The following is a 20,620-nucleotide window of genomic DNA, read 5'->3' as shown; positions in this document are numbered from 1 at the left end:
AGATGAAACCAAAATTGAACTTTTTGGCAACAATGCAAAACGTTATGCTTGGCGTACAAGCAACACAGCTCATCACCCTGAACACACCATCCCCACTGTCAAACATGGTGGTGGCAGCATCATGGTTTGGGCCTGCTTTTCTTCAGCAGGGACAGGGAAGATGGTTAAAATTGATGGGAAGATGGATGGAGCCAAATACAGGACCATTCTGGAAGAAAACCTGATGGAGTCTGCAAAAGACGTGAGACTGGGATGGAGATTTGTCTTCCAACAAGACAATGATCCAAAACATAAAGCAAAATCTACAATGGAATGGTTCAAAAATAAACATATCCAGGTGTTAGAATGGCCAAGTCAAAGTCCAGACCTGAATCCAATCAAGAATCTGTGGAAAGAACTGAAAACTGCTGTTCACAAATGCTCTCCATCCAACCTCACTGAGCTCGAGCTGTTTTGCAAGGAGGAATGGGAAAAAAATTCAGTCTCTCGATGTGCAAAACTGATAGACCCCAAGCGACTTACAGCTGTAATCGCAGCAAAAGGTGGCGCTATAAAGTATTAACTTAAGGGGGCTGAATAATTTTGCACGCCCAATTTTTCAGTTTTTGATTTGTTAAAAAGGTTTGAAGTATCCAATAAATGTTGTTCCACTTCATGATTGTGTCCCACTTGTTGTTGATTCTTCACAAAAAAATACAGTTTTATATCTTTATGTTTGAAGCCTGAAATGTGGCAAAAGGTCGCAAAGTTCAAGGGGGGCGAATACTTTCGCAAGGCACTGTATGCTTAAAGTACTTTTGCTTTCTCTTTCATATAATTTGGTGAATCATGGATTACTCCGTCATCTGTAACACGTTTCTGTAAATAGTTTTTGGTAGCATTTCTATGTTGAAAATTCAAAAATAATTTGGTTCATTTTTCACCATTTTCCACTCAACTCGGTTTATTTTTGTAATACATTATACTTTATTGTTCCCGAATAAGTTCCTAAAAATGTTTTCCACCCTCTACCTTAATCTGTGCCTTTATGGTACAGTTTTTATTGCTATCCATCTGTATTGTTATTTCTTCTATTTCCTTTGTTAATATGAACTCTTTTGGCCCAAATATATATATATTTAAAGATGAATATTGAATTGCATGAAAATGTAAGGTACATTTTAATAGTGTCCCATACAATAAGCGGATCTGCTGTCTATGTTATGCAGGCAAAAGTCAGTTATAAATGCGGATGCCAAATACAGTATTTGATGGCTCGACTGCATTCTGTCCCCTATCAAAACTTTCCTTACTTTTGGTGCCAGCGCGAAGGATACAAGAAAGTCATCAAGACCGCTAGCTTGATTAAGCCTCCTCCATGTATATCTATAATAATAATATCTCCCTAAGTCTGGATTTTTAAGCTTCCATATATCCACTAATTCTAATGTGTCCATAATATTTGTCATTTCCTTAATTGCACGAGGGTGATAGTTTGTAGCGTGATTTCCTTTACGATCCATTGAGGTACTTAAACTGTATTATAATCTCCTGTCATAATAATAGAGTAATTGGTTGCTTTTGAGCTCGATAGATTAGTACAGTATATATAATTTTGAAGAAGTATAGATCATTATTATTTGGACCATATAAATTAATTAGCCAAATGTGTTTATTGTTCTATAGCATATTTAAAATGATCCACCTTCCTTTCGGATCTGTTTGCACATTCGGATCAAAATTGTTATTTATTAATATCATCACCCCTTTTGAGTTTCTTTGACCATGACATAAATATATTTCCCCCTCCCAGTCCTTTTTCCATACAACTTCATCTGTAATTGTAGAGTGAGTTTCCTGTAAACAATATATATTATATTCCTTCTCTTTTAGCCAGTTAAAGACTGATCGTCCTTTTCTTATTATCTCCAAAGTCATTACAATTATAACTAGCTATACTTATTTCACCACTTACCATAATGGCATAATGTTTCAATGCTTACCATACGATATGCCTGTAAACGTACTACCACAAATGACCATGATGATCAAGCTGCTAGAATTTATCCATACGTACCAACACTACCAGAATCAATGTCTGACATCTACCCATGTACTTCTACCATAATATATGCACTGCTAAACATACTGCAGCTGCAACTGATTCTATGTAAACCTCCAATTGTCTTCCAATATCCCTCCCGTGAAAGCCTTCCCCCATCCCAGAAGGAGGTGTTGTCACTGATACTATCATACCACCCCTGTACCTGTAACGCTCCTTTAGCATCCTAAAACACTTCTTCAACCACCTATCCGTGTGGTCCAGGTAAAAACCCGGGACTCTCCCATAAACCTGTTTTCAATACTGCCACCCCTCAAGTGCCCTCAAGTGCCCAGCCAAAACCCCTATGTCATAAGGTGTATGCACCAATTTGTAAGTCGCTCTGGATAAGAGCGTCTGCTAAATGACTTAAATGTAATGTAAATGTAAATGTAAGTCTATGGCATGACCACGAGAGGAGCATCCTCTTTAGGAATTAGCCACATAACAAATGGAACATTTTAAAAAGAACAGAGTGAAAGTTTAAAAAATAATTGGGTAGTACTGAGGACAATAAGACCTACAAAATGTACAAAAATACCCAGAAAACAACATGACTAAATTATTACCGTCCTGAACCACGGCAATGTCTTAAGCACTGTCATACTAGATTGCACTAACAGACAGTTACTCTGCACCATGAGCATGTAATTAATGTGGCTATCTGTCAGTGTCAGTGTTTCCCCTGCTCTCATGTCTTTCTCTGTATAATGTGAATACCACTCTGCCTCTCGTTGTCTTCCTCCCTTCTTCTATCCCCGCCTCCCTCACAAACGCACCCAGAAATAACTTGCATGTCATTATGGCAACTTTTCTCCTTTGCTTCTCACACACAATTCTCACAGTTTCACATTGAGCAGTGAGACCTCTTCACATTCAAATGCTGCAGAATTATTATTCCCCGCAGACTAACAAACTTATTCAGCCAGTGTGCTGCTGCCTGCTGTCTACAGTGAGCCAGCTATATTTAGGCTGACTGGAATGACCTCACCAGTTACTGTAGTGTACACGTCTGCTGTTACCTTCACGTGTTTATAGTATCCACCCATATGCATATGGTCTGAATGGTCACTGCACACGCTATCAAACAGTAGGCCTATTAGTTATGCTCAATGAAGATTGATTGAATATTGCAACGTATTTTTAGTTCAACCTTTTAATCAATCTACATCACGTTCATATCTGGTAATTACTCATTTTTAGGCAGCACTGACACTTCTTCTCCCGGTGCTTCAGCATGTGAAGGAAAAGAGTGTGTGTGTGATTTAACATTTCATGAAGTATAGCGGTCATGTAACAAAAAGCTTTATGCTCAGTCAAATTTGACAGGTTATTTAACAGATCAGCGCTCCAGCTAGCACACTTTTTCAGTAAAAAAACAAACACCGTAAGACAATAGAGTTGAGCATGTCTTACCTTCATCTTCCCCTGGAAAACAGTATCAATTGTTACTGAGTGGACTATCCTGGTTAAATCACTATACTAGTATAACTGCAGACATTTCAATAGCATCACTTCTCCAATGTCAGTAATGATTCCTCTCACATTAACAATGCATTACTCTCGCCAGCTGCATTCGCCATCTCAGAAAACACAATCCAATACTAATGCTGCAGTCAGTCACGCCTGTAACATCTATCATGTATCAATCATGACGCTCATTACCATCACGGATGCAAAGCCCTCCTCTGTTCCTAATGTGTGTTTGATCTGTATTGATCTGATGTGGAGGGGATGTTAAAAACCAGGGTAATTGGGAGAGGGTTTGGCGCTTATAGCGAGATCTCTGCTGGACGGTAGGGTACACCCTTACTGACGCCCCTACGGTGCTCTATTTTTACCCCATCTCTGCAGCTGCTTTATAATTCATCCAGACTTCCCTAATGCATTTGGTGTGTCCGAGACATGGTCCACAGTCACAGAATTTTCAGCTGCAGTGTAAGATAAATTATGCCCAGAGCTTTTTAGTTCACAACATCGTTGCGGCTGAAATTGACAGATATTGGTCCCACTGGACACTCGCTATCACTTGGTGAGGAAAGTGGCTATGGGCCAGTGAGATTAGCTTTTACAGGGCAGGACGTTTTGGATTGGACGAAGACCAGAACTAATGCACTGCAGACAGCCACTGGACTTTGGGATGCCCTTTACCTGTGCATGGTTCTAATGCTACATTCCAAATCGATTCCTAGCCTCTAGCCCCTTGGCACTACATCTGGATCTGAAAGGATTGGATTGGTATACTGAACTGCATGTTTATAGCTCAGCCTTGCCCTCTAATAGGCAATAACTATCCAATACTTTCAGATCAGCGTAGGTAGTAGGGGCTAGGGGAGGATTCAAAATGTAGCATGTACTACTATGCTTTCCAGGTTTTGGCAATAGGTTATTCCCTCAAACTGAGCAAGTGGCAGCTTGAGTGAGTTAGGCGTTCAGCGATGTTTGACATTTTGCGGCAGGAGAAGCTACAGAGTAATGGGGAAACAGCAGAGGATCAATGGAAATGTCTAAAACAGCTAGGGGGCTCAGGTTGGGTTAGGTGAATTCATTGCTGGCTATTACTCATATATCGGCAGTGTGTGTGTGTGTGTGTGTGTGTGTGTGTGTGTGTGTGTGTGTGTGTGTGTGTGTGCGCTCTTTTTCTGTCTCAGGTCTCCTCTCATTTTAAACAGGGGTTATGCCAAACTTTACAGTAGTAGTTTCCTGTTCACAATGATAAACCAATGTGCAAACATGTTAGTTGTACAGGGCAACAGGAGCTTGGTGGCACTTTAATTGGGGAGAACGGGCTTGTGGTATTGACCGAAGTGGAATCAGTGGAATGGGATCAAACAAATGGTTTCCATGTGTTTGATGCTATTCCATTTGCTCCGTTCCGGCCATTATTATGAGCCAGAACAGTAAAGTGCATATGTTGTATAAACAAATGGACTTCTCTGAACGTCTAATGTTATCTGTGAACAGTGACACCAGCACACTATCTAAAGTAATCCTTTACTCAACATAAGCGGTTTACATAAAAATCTATGAAATTGACCTATTCTCATTGTATGTGGTTTGTGAACATTGAGAACTCCACAAGGGATGTGACTCTGACCCTTTCCCCCCCAAGGGCCAGCCAACCCCTCGGCAAGCAGCTTGTAATAAAATGTGGTCACAACCTTGACCCTTTTCTGTCAGAGACCAAATAAACGTCATGAATACATAAGCACAGCCACTTACTTCAACGTTTGCGAACATTTTGGGTTTAATCAATACTACAAGAATAAAAGCACTCACAATCCTCAATCGTCAAATTGAAGTGTGCTCTTTCAAATGACACCTAAAAGTGAAGAAGTCACAGATTTTAAAGTCCGCCAGTGTTCATTCTTAAATAATCGTAGTGGTAATTAAGATGTAACAGAGCATTTTAAATAGGGAGGGCGCAGTATGAAGGCAATTATGGGAGTGAAAAATAGTTCCATTTCCAGTGAAACCATGGAGAGATTTGTGCCACAGAACGCTGAGTACAGTATGTACTTTGTGTGCTTCCTGAGTCAATGTGTGCGAGATGGATGCGTTTTTCATTTCTCTCTGTTATTAGGTCAACCTTTTTCACTGCACCTGGAAGGGTTTACATGACATTTTATGAAATGTAATACATCTCCGCCCCCCAAAAAAACATTTTACGTAGGTCTCATATTTAACTCTTGTTTCTCAAGTGTTCTTGACCATAACATACTACTCCTGATTAATGATGTCTTCACACATATTGTATACTATATGACCTGTGCTTATAAAGACACACAGATGTAGCATCTTAATTTGAACCAGTTTGCTACAGCAGGAAAATAATCCTGCAACAACAGGAATTGTGAGTTATTATGTGGATTATAATTAATGAACTTTTTTGTAGGGATTAATACATTTTTCGTAATGAAAATAAAGTGGAAATTTGCAAACTTTCGAATCCTTTAACATCAAATACACTAAAAGTTTGAACGTTTCCTGCATTGCAAGTCTAATGGCAAACAGGGTGATCAAATTAAGATCCTACATCTGTACATTATGGTAAGGGTTAGTGAGATAGTAGTCCTATCGGATGTGGGGGTATATTTCACATTTCTGTGCTAGATACAGTATATGCAAATGATGGAGAGAGAGGGGTGGGGGAAGGTAGAGATTCTCTCTCTCTCTCTCGACATACCCACCCACCCCCCTCACTCTTTATCTCTCTCTCTCTTTCTCTCTCTCAGGATCACCACTACTGCAGCTTGCATGATGGACTTGCGTAGATACCCACTGGATGAGCAGAACTGCACCCTGGAGATCGAGAGCTGTGAGTGACATCACTGTAAAATCACTGTAGTGTAGAGACTTATCTCAGCTTCGTGTGGGCTATTTATCACTACTGGCAGAGCCACCCCTAGCCTTTTGGGGGCCTTAAGCTAGATTTGTTTGGTGGGCCCCTCCCACCTCGCAGGCAAAACATTTTAGTGTCACTCGCCTTGGCAGCTAATAATTTCCTGCAATTCTATACATGTGGACATGGCATAAGTCATTCATGCCAAAATGTGTAGAATTGCAGGAAATTTGCTTTAAAATTGTAATAAATAAAAAAAATAATTAAAAAAAACACTAATGTTCTCTCCACCCCATCACAAAATGAGTATCTGAGAGAGATGTCAATGGGAGCCCCCTGGAGGTTAGGGTCTCTGGGCGCATGCCCTGCGAGCACTGGTCAGTAATTTGGTGATGATTACTACAATGTTTCGATAGCTGGCTAGACTACCGTATCAAGCAATCTACAAAAAATTGCTGACATGGGCTAATTGAGTGGCTGTCAGTGATTGACACAACAAGTGAAAACTGCTGATGCACAACCAAATGTTCAATGTATTGGGAAGTTGCACCGTATGTATTCTACTTTTCAGTAAGTTGAGACTCTGACTGAGTTCCCCAAAACATTTCAAATATATATATTTTGTATATTTTTGCGGGTCGAGTCCCCCTAGCGGCCGCGGGGCTCTACACACAATGCGTAGTCTGTGTATAGGCAGAGGCGGGCGGCACTGATTACTGGGCATGTTTTTGAAAGCTTGTGCCTATACATAAATCAAAGGATCTACATGACTATGGGTGCTTTTGAATAAATCCTAAGGACCAGTTTCCCTGACCAAGATTGAGCCTATTCATGGACTAAAAGGCACTTTCAATGGAGATTTTCTATTGAGCATGCTTTTTAATCCAGGAATAAACATAATCTGGGTCACTGAAACCGGCACTAGCTACATCCTTCAATTATAACATTCTTCTCGCTCTGTTTTAATGAATCTACACATCTCGTGACAACTTTCTCTCAAGTCGGTATATTTTCACACATTATTCTGTTAAACGGGTCTATGTACCTCATTTAAGGGATAACCTTTTTCCAAATCATGGCAAAATATCTTCCCAATTGAGGACATGGCGTACATTAAGCAGGAAAACAAACAGCACTTTACTACTTTTCAGCACTTTTCAACTATGCAAACTGGCATTTTTTGTTAAATCAAACTTGGCCGGAGTGTTTCAGTTGAATAATACATGCTACCTGCATGGATTGTTAAATCAGTGCAACAGACATGGATGCTTAGCTTTGGTCATTATGACAAGGTTATAGCAATCACTATAAGGCCCTGTGGAGCTGCTGGATACATGAATTGACCGGGTTGATGTATATAATCATTTTGACAACACCTTACTCAAACCCTCTATCACATCATTGGTCTTAATTATGAGATAGTTACCTAGGCGCAATAATAATTTTTGCAACAATCAAGACTGCAAGCCAGACAAAATTAAACTGGCCTATTTATATAATGAATATTAATTTGGAGGGCAGAAATAATTAAATATTAAAACATTGGACCTCTCACTAAAGGCTTCAGTCATACACAAACTATACATAAATTTGAACTGGTTCTCTAGCAGATGAGTAAGAATGGCTCACCTGTGTTCAAGAATGGCCTTTTTCCCTTCATTCAGATTACAACCTCTAACTTTTAGTTATTTGAAAATGAAAATCTCAAATATCGCTATTTCTAAAACAAGCCATAGAAAGCTGGTTCCAATTTCAGTGTAATCCACCTGAAAAGACAGAACAAATATTATGGTTAAGCTCAAATATAGTTTTTGATAAATGTTTTTTGTATACATTTTGTAAAATATATCATAAATAGGACAAAAATTATGGAAACGTCTGCTCTATCCAAAATTACAACCAACTGATTGCAGCATTAACACAAAAAATGGAGGAAGCATGTGGAAAGGGAGGCACTTGTCTGTCGGCCCTGCATTGAAGACCAAAATTGGCTAAAGAAAATTGTGATAAAGTATACCAGTTTCATTTAAGGACCCCAAAAAATTACAGATGCACCATACATTTGCCAGCAGCATACCACCCTGCATATCACTGCTGGCTTGCTTCTGAAGCTAAGCAGGGTTGGTCCTGGTCAGTCCCTGGGTGGGAGACCAGATGCTGCTTGAAGTGATGTTGGAGGGCCAATAGGAGGCACTCTGGTCTAAAAAAATCCCAATGCCCCAGGTGTAGCGATTGGGGACACTGCCCTGTGTAGTGTGCTGTCTCTTGGATGGGATGTTAAATGGGTGTCCTGACTCTCTGAGGTCATTAAAGATCCCATGGCACTTATCGTAGGGGTGTTAACCCCGGTGTCCTGGCTAAATTCCCAATCTGGCCCTCAAACCATCACGGTCACTTAATAATCCACAATTTACGATTGGCTCATTCATCCCCCTCCTCTCCCCTGTAACTATTCCCCAGGTTGTTGCTGTAAATGAAAACGTGTTCTCAGTCAACTTACCTGGTAAAATAGCAGATAAATAAAAAATACAGGTTGCAAAATAGTTGGGAGGAGATTTTGAATGTACCTATTCCATGGAACATGGTTTATGAACTGATAGTCAAAATGATTCGATTCAAATCTTAAGAGTATTTAAATGATGATACAAAAGTCTTGCAACCAATAGAATGTTATATACAGTGCATTCATAAAGTATTCAGACCCTATAACTTTTTGCAAATGTTGTTAAATTACAGACTTAATTCTAACATTGTATTTCTTTTTTACACACCATACCCCATACTGACGAAGCAAAAACAGGTTTTTAGAAATTGTTGCTACTTTATCAAACATAACACTACAATATTAAATTTACATAAGTCTTCAGAAGCTTTACTCAGTACTTTGTTGAAGCACCTTTGGCAACAATTACAGCCTTGTGTCTTCTTGGGTATGGTGCTACAAACTTGGCACACCTGAAGTTTCTTCCATTCTTCTCTGCAGATCCTCTCAAGCGCTGTCAGGTTGGATGGGGAGCATCGCTGCACAGCTATTTTCATGTTTCTCTAGAGGTGTTCGATCGGGTTCAAGTCCAGGCTCTGTCTGGGCCACTCAAGGACATTCAGAGACTTGTCCCGAAGCCACTCCTGTGTTGTCTTGGCTGTGTGCTTCGGGTCTTTGTCCTGTTGGAAGGTGAAACTTCGCCCCAATCTGAGGTCCTGAGCACTCTGGAGCAGGTTTCCATCAAGGATCTCTCTGTGCTTCATTCATCTTTCCCTCGATCCTGGCTAGTCTCCCAGTCCCTGCCGCTGAAAAACATCCCCACAGCATGATGCTGCCACCACCATGCCTCACAGTAGGGATGGTGCCAGGTTTCTTCCAGACATGACACTTGGTATGTAGGCCAAACAGTTCAATCTTGGTTTCATCAGAAAGAAGAAACTTGTTTCTTATGGTCTGATAGTCCTTTACCTGCCTTTTGGCAAACTCCAAGCTGGCTGTCATGTGCCTTTTACTGTGGAGTGGCTTCCGTCTGACCACTCTACCATAAAGGCCTGATTGGTGGAGTGCTGCAGAGACGGAACTCTGGAGCTCTGTCAGAGTGACCATCGGGTTCTTGGGCACCTCCCTGACCATGGCCCTTCTCCCCATATTGCTCAGTTTGGCCGGGCGGCCAGCTCTAGGAAGAGTCTTGGTGGTTCCAAACTTCTTCCATTTAAGAATGACGGAGGCCACTGTGTTGGGGGCCTTCAATGCTGCAGAACTGTTATAATACCCTTCCCCAGATCTGTGCCTCAACAAAATCTTGTCTCTGTGGTTTAGAAACAATTCCTTTGACCTCACTGCTTGGTTTTTGCTCTGACATGCACTGTCAACTGTGGGACATTATAAAGACAGGTGTGTGCCTTTCCAAATCATGTCCAATCAATTGAATTTACCACAGGTGGATTCCAATCAAGTTGTAGAAACATCTCAAGAATGATCAATGGAAACAGGATGCACCTGAGCTCAATTTCAAGTCTCATAGCAAAGGGTCTGAATACTTATGTAAATAAGGTATTTCTGTTTTGTATGTTGTATAAATTTGCAAACATCTCAAAAAACCTGATTTCGCTTTGTCATTATGTGTAGATTTATGAGGGGGAAAAATAAATGGAATACTTTTTAGATTAAGGCTGTAACGTAACAAAATGTGGATAAAGAGAAGGGCTCTGAATACTTTCTGAATGCCCTGTATATAGGGGATATAACCATCACATCTCTGCAGATTATTTTGCAACAGAATCATTAGATCACTTGTTTTGGTACTGCCCATATTTAGCTTGTTTTGGTCGCAGATTCAGGAATGTCTGAAAAATTGCAACATTTACTTGGTGCTAACTCTGCAAATAGCACTGCTGGCTGAATTGAAAAGTCATAGTCAAGTCAATTGATCAATAGTATAATAATACTCTTAGCAAAAATGTGTATTTTTTAGATGCAATCTGTAGAAGCTATAGGAAGATTCAGATATTTTGTGAAACATGACAGTGGAAAAATATATGGCAGCTAGAAATCAAAACTCCAAGGTCTTCAGAGATATATTGGAGGGGTTGAGGGTAGCTAAAGGCTGGGACTAAAAACAAACAAAAGATAATTAATATATGTACTGTGTCGGGGCCTCCCGGGTGGCGCAGTGGTTAAGGGCGTACTGCAGCACCAGAGACTCTGGGTTCGCGCCCAGGCTCTGTCGTAACCGGCCGCGAACAGGAGGTCCTTGTCTCATCGCGCACCAGCAACTCCTGTCGGGCGCAGTGCATGCTAACCACGTTTGCCAGGTGCACGGTGTTTCCTACAACACATTGCACATTGCTGGCTTCCAGGTTGGATGCGCGCTGTGTGAAGAAGCAGTGCGGCTTTTCTGTATCTCTCCCGAGCCCGCACACAAAACAAAATGTACTAAATATACTGAAGTTTATTGTTGTCCATTGGTTTATTACAATTAGGGGAGAGGTTATGGGAAAATAATAAAGAATTTAAATATATATACCAGTCAAAATTTTGGACACCTACACCTTCTTCAAGGACTTTTCTTAATTTTTACTATTTTCTACATTGTAGAATAATAGTGAAGACATAAACTATGAAGTAGCGCACAAAGAATCATGTAGTAACCAAAACCAAAAATGTGTAACGCACTTTGCACCTTCTTGGCATTCTTGGCGGCAGGTAGCCTATTCGTTAGAGTGTTGGACGAGTGACCGAAAGGTTTCAAGATCAAATCCCCGAGCTGACAAGGTAAAAATCTGTCGTTCTGAACAAGGCAGTTAACCCACTGTTCCTTATTGACATTGTCAATAAGAATTTGTTTTTGACTTGCCTAGTTAAATAAAGGGGACATTTTTTTTTCTTCTCGCAATCAGCTTCAAATGGAATGCTTTTTCTACAGTCTTGAAGGAGTTCCCACATGCTGAGTCCAACTCATCCCAAACTATCTCAATTGGGTTGAGGTCGGGTGTGGAGGCCAGGTCAACTGATGCAGCACTCCATCAAATAGCCCTTGCACAGCCTGGAGGGGTGTTGGGTCTAATGTCCATTGCTCGTGTTTCTTGGCCCAAGCAAGTCTCTTCTTATTATTGGTGTCCTTTAGTAGTGGTTTCCTTGCAGCAATTCGACCATGAAAGCCTGATTCACGCAGTCTCCTCTGAACAGTTGATTTTGAGATGTTGGTTAATTGAACTCTGTGAAGCATTTATTTGGGCTGCAATTTCTGAGGCTGGTAACTCTAATGAACTTATCCTTTGCGGCAGAGGTAACTCTGGGTCTTCCATTCCTGTGGCGGTCCTCATGAGAGCCAGTTTCATTTCAGCACTTGATGGTTTTTGCTACTGCACTTGAAGAAACTTTCAAAGTTCTTCAAATTTTCTGGATTGACTGACCTTCATATCTTAAATTAATGATGGACTGTCGTTTATTAAAGCTGTTCTTCTCAAAATATGGACTTGGTCTTTTACCAAATAGGGATATCTGTATACCACCCCTACCTTGTCACAACACAACTGATTGGCTCAAACGCATTAAGGAAAGGAATTCCACAAAGGAACTTTTAACAAGGCACACCTGTTAATTGAAATGCATTCCAGGTTACCTCATGAAGCTGGTTGAGAGAATGCCGAGTGTGCAAAGCTATTTTCAGGCCAAAGGCTGGCTACTTTGAAGAATTTCAAATATAAAATATATTTTGATTTGTTTAACACTGTTTTAGTTACTATATGATTCCATATGTGTTATTTCATAGTTTTGATGTCTTCACTATTGTTCTACAATGTAGAAAATAGTCAAAATAAAGAAACTCTGGAATGAGTAGGTGTGTCAACTTTTTACTTGTACTGTATGTCTGTGTGTATATGTGTGTATATACATTTTTTTATATATTTATTGCAACAACAAAAAAATGATGCAGACAATTACATCGATAGAAGCCACAATATACTGTACAGTATCTACAATATTAATGCCGATCTACCCTCTAAAAAATACAAATAAAAGAACAATCAAGACTAAGGTTACTGCTAGCGTGGATGTCATTATATATTTTTCATGTTATACCCCCACGGAAATAGCAGGTGCAAAGTTTCAAGCTGTGGGCATTCTGGTCCAGTTTCTGGCTGTGGGCATTCTGGTCCAGTTTCTGGCTGTGGGCATTCTGGTCCAGTTTCTGGCTGTGGGCATTCTGGTCCAGTTTCTGGCTGTGTACAGTCTGGTCCAGTTTCTGGCTGTGTACAGTCTGGTCCAGTTTCTGGCTGTGTACAGTCTGGTCCAGTTTCTGGCTGTGTACAGTCTGGTCCAGTTTCTGGCTGTGTGCAGTCTGGTCCAGTTTCTGGCTGTGTACAGTCTGGTCCAGTTTCTGGCTGTGTACAGTCTGGTCCAGTTTCTGGCTGTGTGCATTCTGGTCCAGTTTCTGGCTGTGTGCATTCTGGTCCAGTTTCTGGCTGTGTGCATTCTGGTCCAGTTTCTGGCTGTGTACAGTCTGGTCCAGTTTCTGGCTGTGTACAGTCTGGTCCAGTTTCTGGCTGTGTACAGTCTGGTCCAGTTTCTGGCTGTGTACAGTCTGGTTCAGTTTCTGGCTGTGTACAGTCTGGTTCAGTTTCTGGCTGTGTACAGTCTGGTCCAGTTTCTGGCTGTGTACAGTCTGGTCCAGTTTCTGGCTGTGTGCAGTCTGGTCCAGTTTCTGGCTGTGTACAGTCTGGTCCAGTTTCTGGCTGTGTGCAGTCTGGTCCAGTTTCTGGCTGTGTACAGTCTGGTCCAGTTTCTGGCTGTGTGCAGTCTGGTCCAGTTTCTGGCTGTGTACAGTCTGGTCCAGTTTCTGGCTGTGTGCAGTCTGGTCCAGTTTCTGGCTGTGTACAGTCTGGTCCAGTTTCTGGCTGTGTGCAGTCTGGTCCAGTTTCTGGCTGTGTGCAGTCTGGTCCAATTTCTGGCTGTGTGCAGTCTGGTCCAGTTTCTGGCTGTGTACAGTCTGGTCCAGTTTCTGGCTGTGTGCATTCTGGTCCAGTTTCTGGCTGTGTGCAGTCTGGTCCAGTTTCTGGCTGTGTGCAGTCTGGTCCAGTTTCTGGCTGTGTGCAGTCTGGTCCAGTTTCTGGCTGTGTGCAGTCTGGTCCAGTTTCTGGCTGTGTGCAGTCTGGTCCAGTTTCTGGCTGTGTGCAGTCTGGTCCAGTTTCTGGCTGTGTGCAGTCTGGTCCAGTTTCTGGCTGTGTGCAGTCTGGTCCAGTTTCTGGCTGTGTACAGTCTGGTCCAGTTTCTGGCTGTGTGCAGTCTGGTCCAGTTTCTGGCTGTGTGCAGTCTGGTCCAGTTTCTGGCTGTGTACAGTCTGGTCCAGTTTCTGGCTGTGTACAATCTGATCCAGTTTCTGGCACTGGGCAATCCGATCCAGTTTCTGGCACTGGGCAATCTGATCCAGTTTCTGGCACTGGGCAATCTGATCCAGTTTCTGGCACTGGGCAATCTGATCCAGTTTCTGGCACTGGGCAATCTGATCCAGTTTCTGGCACTGGGCAATCTGGTCCAGTTTCTGGCACTGGGCAATCTGGTCCAGTTTCTGGCACTGGGCAATCTGGTCCAGTTTCTGGCACTGGGCAATCTGGTCCAGTTTCTGGCTGTGGACACAGATACATGGGAACACATCTCCAGTGCTGCTGTGCTATTCTTCGTAGTCAACTATCTCCATATTGGTCTACACATTTTTTTACATGTCATTCTCCCATACTCTTATGGCATCAGGGGTGATGTGATAACCCAAGACCCTCTCACATATAAATTAAATGAATGGGAAAGAAAGACAAAACCACTGAGTACAGGCAGTAATGAGAAGCAACTAATTCCCTGAAATCCTGCGGTTCCCTTTAGATAAGCGGAGGAGTCTGACGGGAGAAAAAGCCAACCCAGTCCAATTAAGTTAGCCTAATTACTGAAAGGCCAATAACTGACTGTTTCATTCATTTTCCAACTAAGAACAGGCAAAGAGAAGTGTTAGAAAAAGACTTGAGCCACCGCTTCAGACAAGTAAACTCTCAATGACACAGGTTTCGGCCTGTTCATGTTGAATGACGTTCCATTCTGTTAGATTCTCAGCTGGGTACACTGGCCGTCTGTCCATTTTAGATGATGTAACAGTCTCTCCCTCTCGCAGATGGGTACACCACTGATGACATCGAGTTCTACTGGAAAGGTGATAATTCAGTGACTGGGGTGGAGAACATCGAACTGCCCCAATTCTCTATAATAGACTACCACATCCAATCCACAAAAGCAGTGTTTGCTACAGGTAACAATCTGATTACTAACCCTTACAAGAGTGTATTATTAATTAAAGTTTCTGATGTTCCACTTAAGAGTGTCTAACGTTAGAGAGTGTGGCAGATTGTAACTGCCACATAAGCACCGGGTAGAAGTTCTCTCAGGCACAGAAAATAGGATAATCTTACCCCTAAATGCTAAACTGACCTTAGTTCAGCGTCTAGTGGGAAACTTCATCCTACTCCGACGTGAAAACTGTGTTTGGTCTCCCAGGCTCCTACCCGAGGCTCTCTCTGAGTTTTAAGCTGAAGAGGAACATTGGCTACTTCATCCTACAGACCTACATGCCCTCGACCCTGATCACCATCCTATCCTGGGTCTCCTTCTGGATCAACTATGACGCGTCTGCGGCCAGAGTCGCTTTAGGTCGGTGTCTTTGGGTTATTCTATGGGTTGTCCTTGTGGAGGGGTTCAATAAAGAGTCACGTCTGAATGTCTTTAGTAGCTTTGGGTTACCAGGTGTAGGCATGTGTTGTACTGCCTTCCAGGCAGGCAGAATGTGCCCCTTCACACAGCCGAGCAAATACTTCTAGTTATAGTGAGTCCCTCGACGGACAGTCCCCATGGCAGTGTGTACTTGCACACAGCCTCTTAGGTAGGGTGTATATTTACACACTTCCCTTCTTGGCAGAGTGTACCCTTACACAAAGCCCCCTAGGTAGAGTATACTTACACACACACACACACACACACACACACACACACACACACACACACACACACACACACAGTTCCCCTTAGGCAGAGTGTACACCAAGGTTATTTTAGTAAACTGAAACTAAAAATAACAATAAATCATTTTGGCTACCTAGCTAATACGTATTCACAATGATTCCTAAATCATTGCTAAGAATAGTGAAAATGACTGCAGTTTCTACTGGCCATTGTTTTCAGGATGGTTGTATTGGTGCTATCTAGGTACCAAGATAAAGCTAGCTAGCTACCCCAGAAGTTGCGGTCGAACAAATAATGCTTTATTACCAACACGGTTTTGTAAACACAATGTTCGTGGCCAGTGTTTGATTGTTTGCAGACTTTTTTGTACAGCTTTTACAGTGCTACTGATAGTAGTGGTGGTGCTTGGCTTGCACGCGCAAATTCAAAACACACAACATTCTACAATCGAACTGGGTTATTTGACATGTCAAATGAAAAGCTTCTTTAACACGTGAAGTAGTGTTATCGTCAAATAGTGTTATTTGACGTGTATCTTTTTTGACATGCAAAAACCCAAACGGCATTCCATAGTATGTTGTGAAGCTAATAGCAGGGACGCTATTACTGTAACTCCGGTAGGGCAACATCTGAACAATAGCGCACTTGGTAACGTTAGTTTGTACCGGTGCTCGACTAGTAAAGAAAGCCATCATCACCCACGACAGAGAACGGTTGATTGTCAAGGGCAATGAATTCCATTATCTTGCCGTTAATGGATTACCCCTTTGAGTGAAATGTTCTTACTCTTTCAAATGACTGCTCGACTTGTTGACTACTCGATCCACACAGCAGACATTGTGGGCTAGGTTCGGAATGCTGTGTTGTACGTATAGTGCAAGATTTTATGTGGCGTCATTATGTCATGTACCTACGTTATATAGGTATTCACGTCAGTTTTGACATCAGTTTTTGACATTGGCGTTAAACTAGACATCGGGCCGATACCGATGTTGGCATTTTTAGCTAATATCGTCCGATTCCGATATGTTCAGCGATTTATATTGTGCATCCTTAATTAATACCATTTAAATGTAGATGTTTTTTGCATTGGATATATTTACCATATCATATGGAGACAGAAACATTTTACCTTATCATAAGTAGACATAATTGCAAATGATTAAATCTTCCAATAGAAATAAAACATTTTTAAAATGGTTACGAATTGAACTTTAATTAAATGAGTTGACTCTTCACATGGGATGATTTCACTGAACAACAAAAGAAAGAGAATATTGAATGATCCACAATGATCCATCGCATCTCCCAAAAACATTTTCAACATACATCTGTAAAATGATAGTCTAGACACTAAAGCTTTGGTCGTCCCTCTCTCAGGCTTCCATGTCTTCTCCCTGGACCTCCTCAATGTCCACTCTGAGGCCTCATCTTCACTGTCACTTTCCAACCTTGTTGAGGATGGCTCGTTGTCGGGCTCAAAAGGCCTCAAATTTGCCCAGATGGCCACCAATTTTTCAACCCTTGTATTGGTCAGCCTGTTGCGTGCTTTGGTGTGTGTGTTCCCAAACAAGGACCAGTTGCGCTCTGAGGCAGCTGATGTTGGTGGGATTTGGAGGACGATGTAGGCAACAGGGGAAAGAGCCTCAGATCCATAAAGTCCCTTCCACCAGGTGGCTGATGAGATATGTTGGCACGACTGCCATATTGCATCTCCATCCCAAAGCCCTTGCTTGGAAGTGTACATCGCCAGACTGCCAAGAACCTTGCCCTCATTCAGGCCAAGGTGGCGAGACACGGTAGTGATGACACCATAGGCCCTGTTGATCTCTGCACCAGACAGGATGCTCTTGCCAGCACACTTGGGGTCCAACATGTACTCTGCGGCGTATATGGGCTTCAGGCAGAAGTCTTCACGCTTTTTGATGCATTTCAGGACTACAGTTTCCTCTGCTTGGAGCAACAATGAAGTGGGCAGGGAAGTAAGAGAATAAATCCATACATCTGCAAGCAGAGACTGAACATCTGACAGGATGGCATTGTCTCCCTCAATCAGTGCAATAGCTACTGCTACAGGTTTCAGGAGTTTCAGGCTGCTTACTACTCTCTCTCAAAATGCATCATCCAGGAGGATCCTCTTGATGGGGCTGTTCATATCGGCAGACTGTGATATGTCCATTTCTTGGCGATACTCCTTCCCCTCCAGGAGACTGTCAAACAAGATGACAATACCACCCCAACGGGTGTTGCTGGGCAGCTTCAATGTGGTGCTCTTATTCTTCTCACTTTGCTTGGTGAGGTAGATTGCTGCTATAACTTGATGACCCTTCACATACCTAACCATTTCCTTGGCTCTCTTGTAGCGTGTATCCATTGTTTTCAGTGCCATGATGTCCTTGGAGAGCAGATTCAATACATGAGCAGCACAGCCAATGGGTGTGATGTGAGGGTAGGACTCCTCCACTTTAGACCAAGCAGCCTTCATGTTCGCAGCATTGTCTGTGACCAGTGTAAATGCCTTCTGTGGTCCAAGGTCATTGATGACTGCCTTCAGCTCATCTGCAATGTAGAGACCGGTGTGTCTGTTGGCCCTTGTGTATGTGCTCTTGTAGAATACTGGTTGAGGGGTGGAGATGATGTAGTTAATTATTCCTTGCCAACAAACATTCGACCACCCATCAGAGATGATTGCAATACAGTCTGTTTTCTCTATGATTTGCTTGACCTTCACTTGAACTCTGTTGAATTCTGCATCCAGCAAATGAGTAGATAAAGCATGTCTGGTTGGGGGGGGGTGTATGCTGGGTGAAGAACATTGAGAAATCTCTTCCAGTACACGTTGCCTGTGAGCATCAGCGGTGAACCAGTTGCATATACAGCTCGAGCAAGACATTCATCAGCATTTCTCTGACTACGTTCCTCCATTAAGTCAAAAAAACGTCTGATTCCAGGAGGACCATGAGCTGTTGTTATCGATAAGGTGTCTGATTCATAATTTTTCATCAAGTTGCGGGACTTTTGTCAGAGGTTGCTTGTTTTTAGCGCTGAGGGAACTTTATGCACTTGGCCAGATGATTCTGCATCCCTGTGGGATTCTTCACATATGATTTGGCACAGTATTTGCAAATGTACACAGCTATTCCTTCTACATTAACTGCAGTGAAATGTCTCCACACAACAAATAGTGCTTGTGGAATTTTCCTGTAAAGATTTTTTTTTTTTTTTTAAATATATAATTCAATGTACAGATAGTTAGATTAAACAACTCCTTTGTAAGATAAATGTTTTAAAATGGAACATGTATGGAATTAACACCTCAATTAGCAGGCTCAAGCAAGCTAAAACCCACATGGTAGCAAAAACTAACTAGCGGAAATTGTTAACAAGTTAGATATGATTTAAACACACTTTGCTGTAGGCTACTATTTACTAGTTAATAAAAATGTATGTATGTCATATAGAAAATATTCACCCCACCCAGTATTGTAATCAAAACTTACCAGAAAGCATGTAGTCCTTGGCTCAGACAGTGTAGTAGTGTGGGCTTAATAGCATCTCATTGGTGTGCAAGATCTTGAGAATCAGCTGTGGTGGAAAAATGCACTGTGCATGCATAGGGTTGCAATTCCATTGAATTGGGGATAGTTTAAACAAAATAACACAAGACCGAGAATTGCCTCGTGTATCCCACAAAAAAAGTCGCTGTCGCTATAAGCTAACCTTTTTGATGAATTGAAGCAAAATCCCAGGACGTTTCCGACCCTTTGCAACCCTACTTGTAGCGTCATTTTTTGTATTTGGTTTTTACATTTTAATTTAAGCACTTTGCGATTATTCTGTATAATGAAAAGCGCGTTTACAAATGTAATAAATTATTATTATTATTTGTATCACCTTGTGCATTACTGCCCCACAGTGACATGAAGTGACCTCTCAAAAATGACAAAAACTATACAACACATACATGGCTCATAGTCTCCCAAGCATAGGTTTTTTTTGTCCCTAAAACTGAAATGAAATCATGTAAAAACTAAAGAAGAAATGTTTTTATTAAACTTGTCAATCAGATCTGAAAACTAACTGAAATATTAAAACGAACAGAAATAAAAACTAATCTAAAAACACAAAACTATAATAACCTTGGTGTACACTTACACACAGCACCCTAGGCGGTATGCATCCATGCACACGGACACAGTCTTAAGATAGACTGACACACACAGCCCCAAAGGCACAGTTAAGGGCTACCTATTCATCCTCCAAAGCACAGTGATTCTTTAGGTGCTTACTACCTCATCCAATATGGGGTTCCTTGCAGCCACGACATGGAGGTCTGAGAGATGAATCCTGAAATGCTCATTGTCATCAAGGTTGAGTGTACACACAAACACACACCCCTCAGCAGAGTGTGTCCTTGTGTCCTCACATGCATGGTTGCCCTACCCCTGAGGCAGTTTGTACCCTTACAAAACACACAGTGGACTAGCTACTGACTCATTTGGTGAGCATCAGTGATATAACCTGAGTTTAAGGTGAGAGCTGAAATGTACCAAAGCAAAGAAGCAGAGAACGTTATCTGTGGAACAACTAAAGAATCAGTAAATAACATTTTGAGGCATTATAAGGGGGCGTTACCGTAGCTAGCGAAGAAACGGTTGCTAACTAACTGTAAAAGTGTAAATATTTCACGCCAAAGTTATTAAGCTAGATA

The 20,620-nt window shown here is 41.7% G+C and overlaps 1 protein-coding gene across 1 annotated transcript in view; it reads left to right on the top strand.

Moving 5' to 3' along the window:
* The window catches only part of LOC118368185 (gamma-aminobutyric acid receptor subunit beta-1-like), a 56,845-nt gene that overhangs the window by 30,848 nt on the left and 5,377 nt on the right, over positions 1 to 20,620 (top strand). The window contains exons 5-7 of the mRNA XM_035752041.2: positions 6,316 to 6,398; positions 15,068 to 15,202; positions 15,448 to 15,600. Coding sequence (XP_035607934.1) covers positions 6,316 to 6,398; positions 15,068 to 15,202; positions 15,448 to 15,600 — 371 coding nt within the window. The remainder of the gene's footprint in view (positions 1 to 6,315; positions 6,399 to 15,067; positions 15,203 to 15,447; positions 15,601 to 20,620) is intronic.

Source organism: Oncorhynchus keta, chromosome 35, assembly GCF_023373465.1.
Source record: "Oncorhynchus keta strain PuntledgeMale-10-30-2019 chromosome 35, Oket_V2, whole genome shotgun sequence".
NCBI classification, from domain to species: domain Eukaryota; kingdom Metazoa; phylum Chordata; class Actinopteri; order Salmoniformes; family Salmonidae; genus Oncorhynchus; species Oncorhynchus keta.
This window is presented reverse-complemented; position numbering and strand designations above follow the sequence as displayed.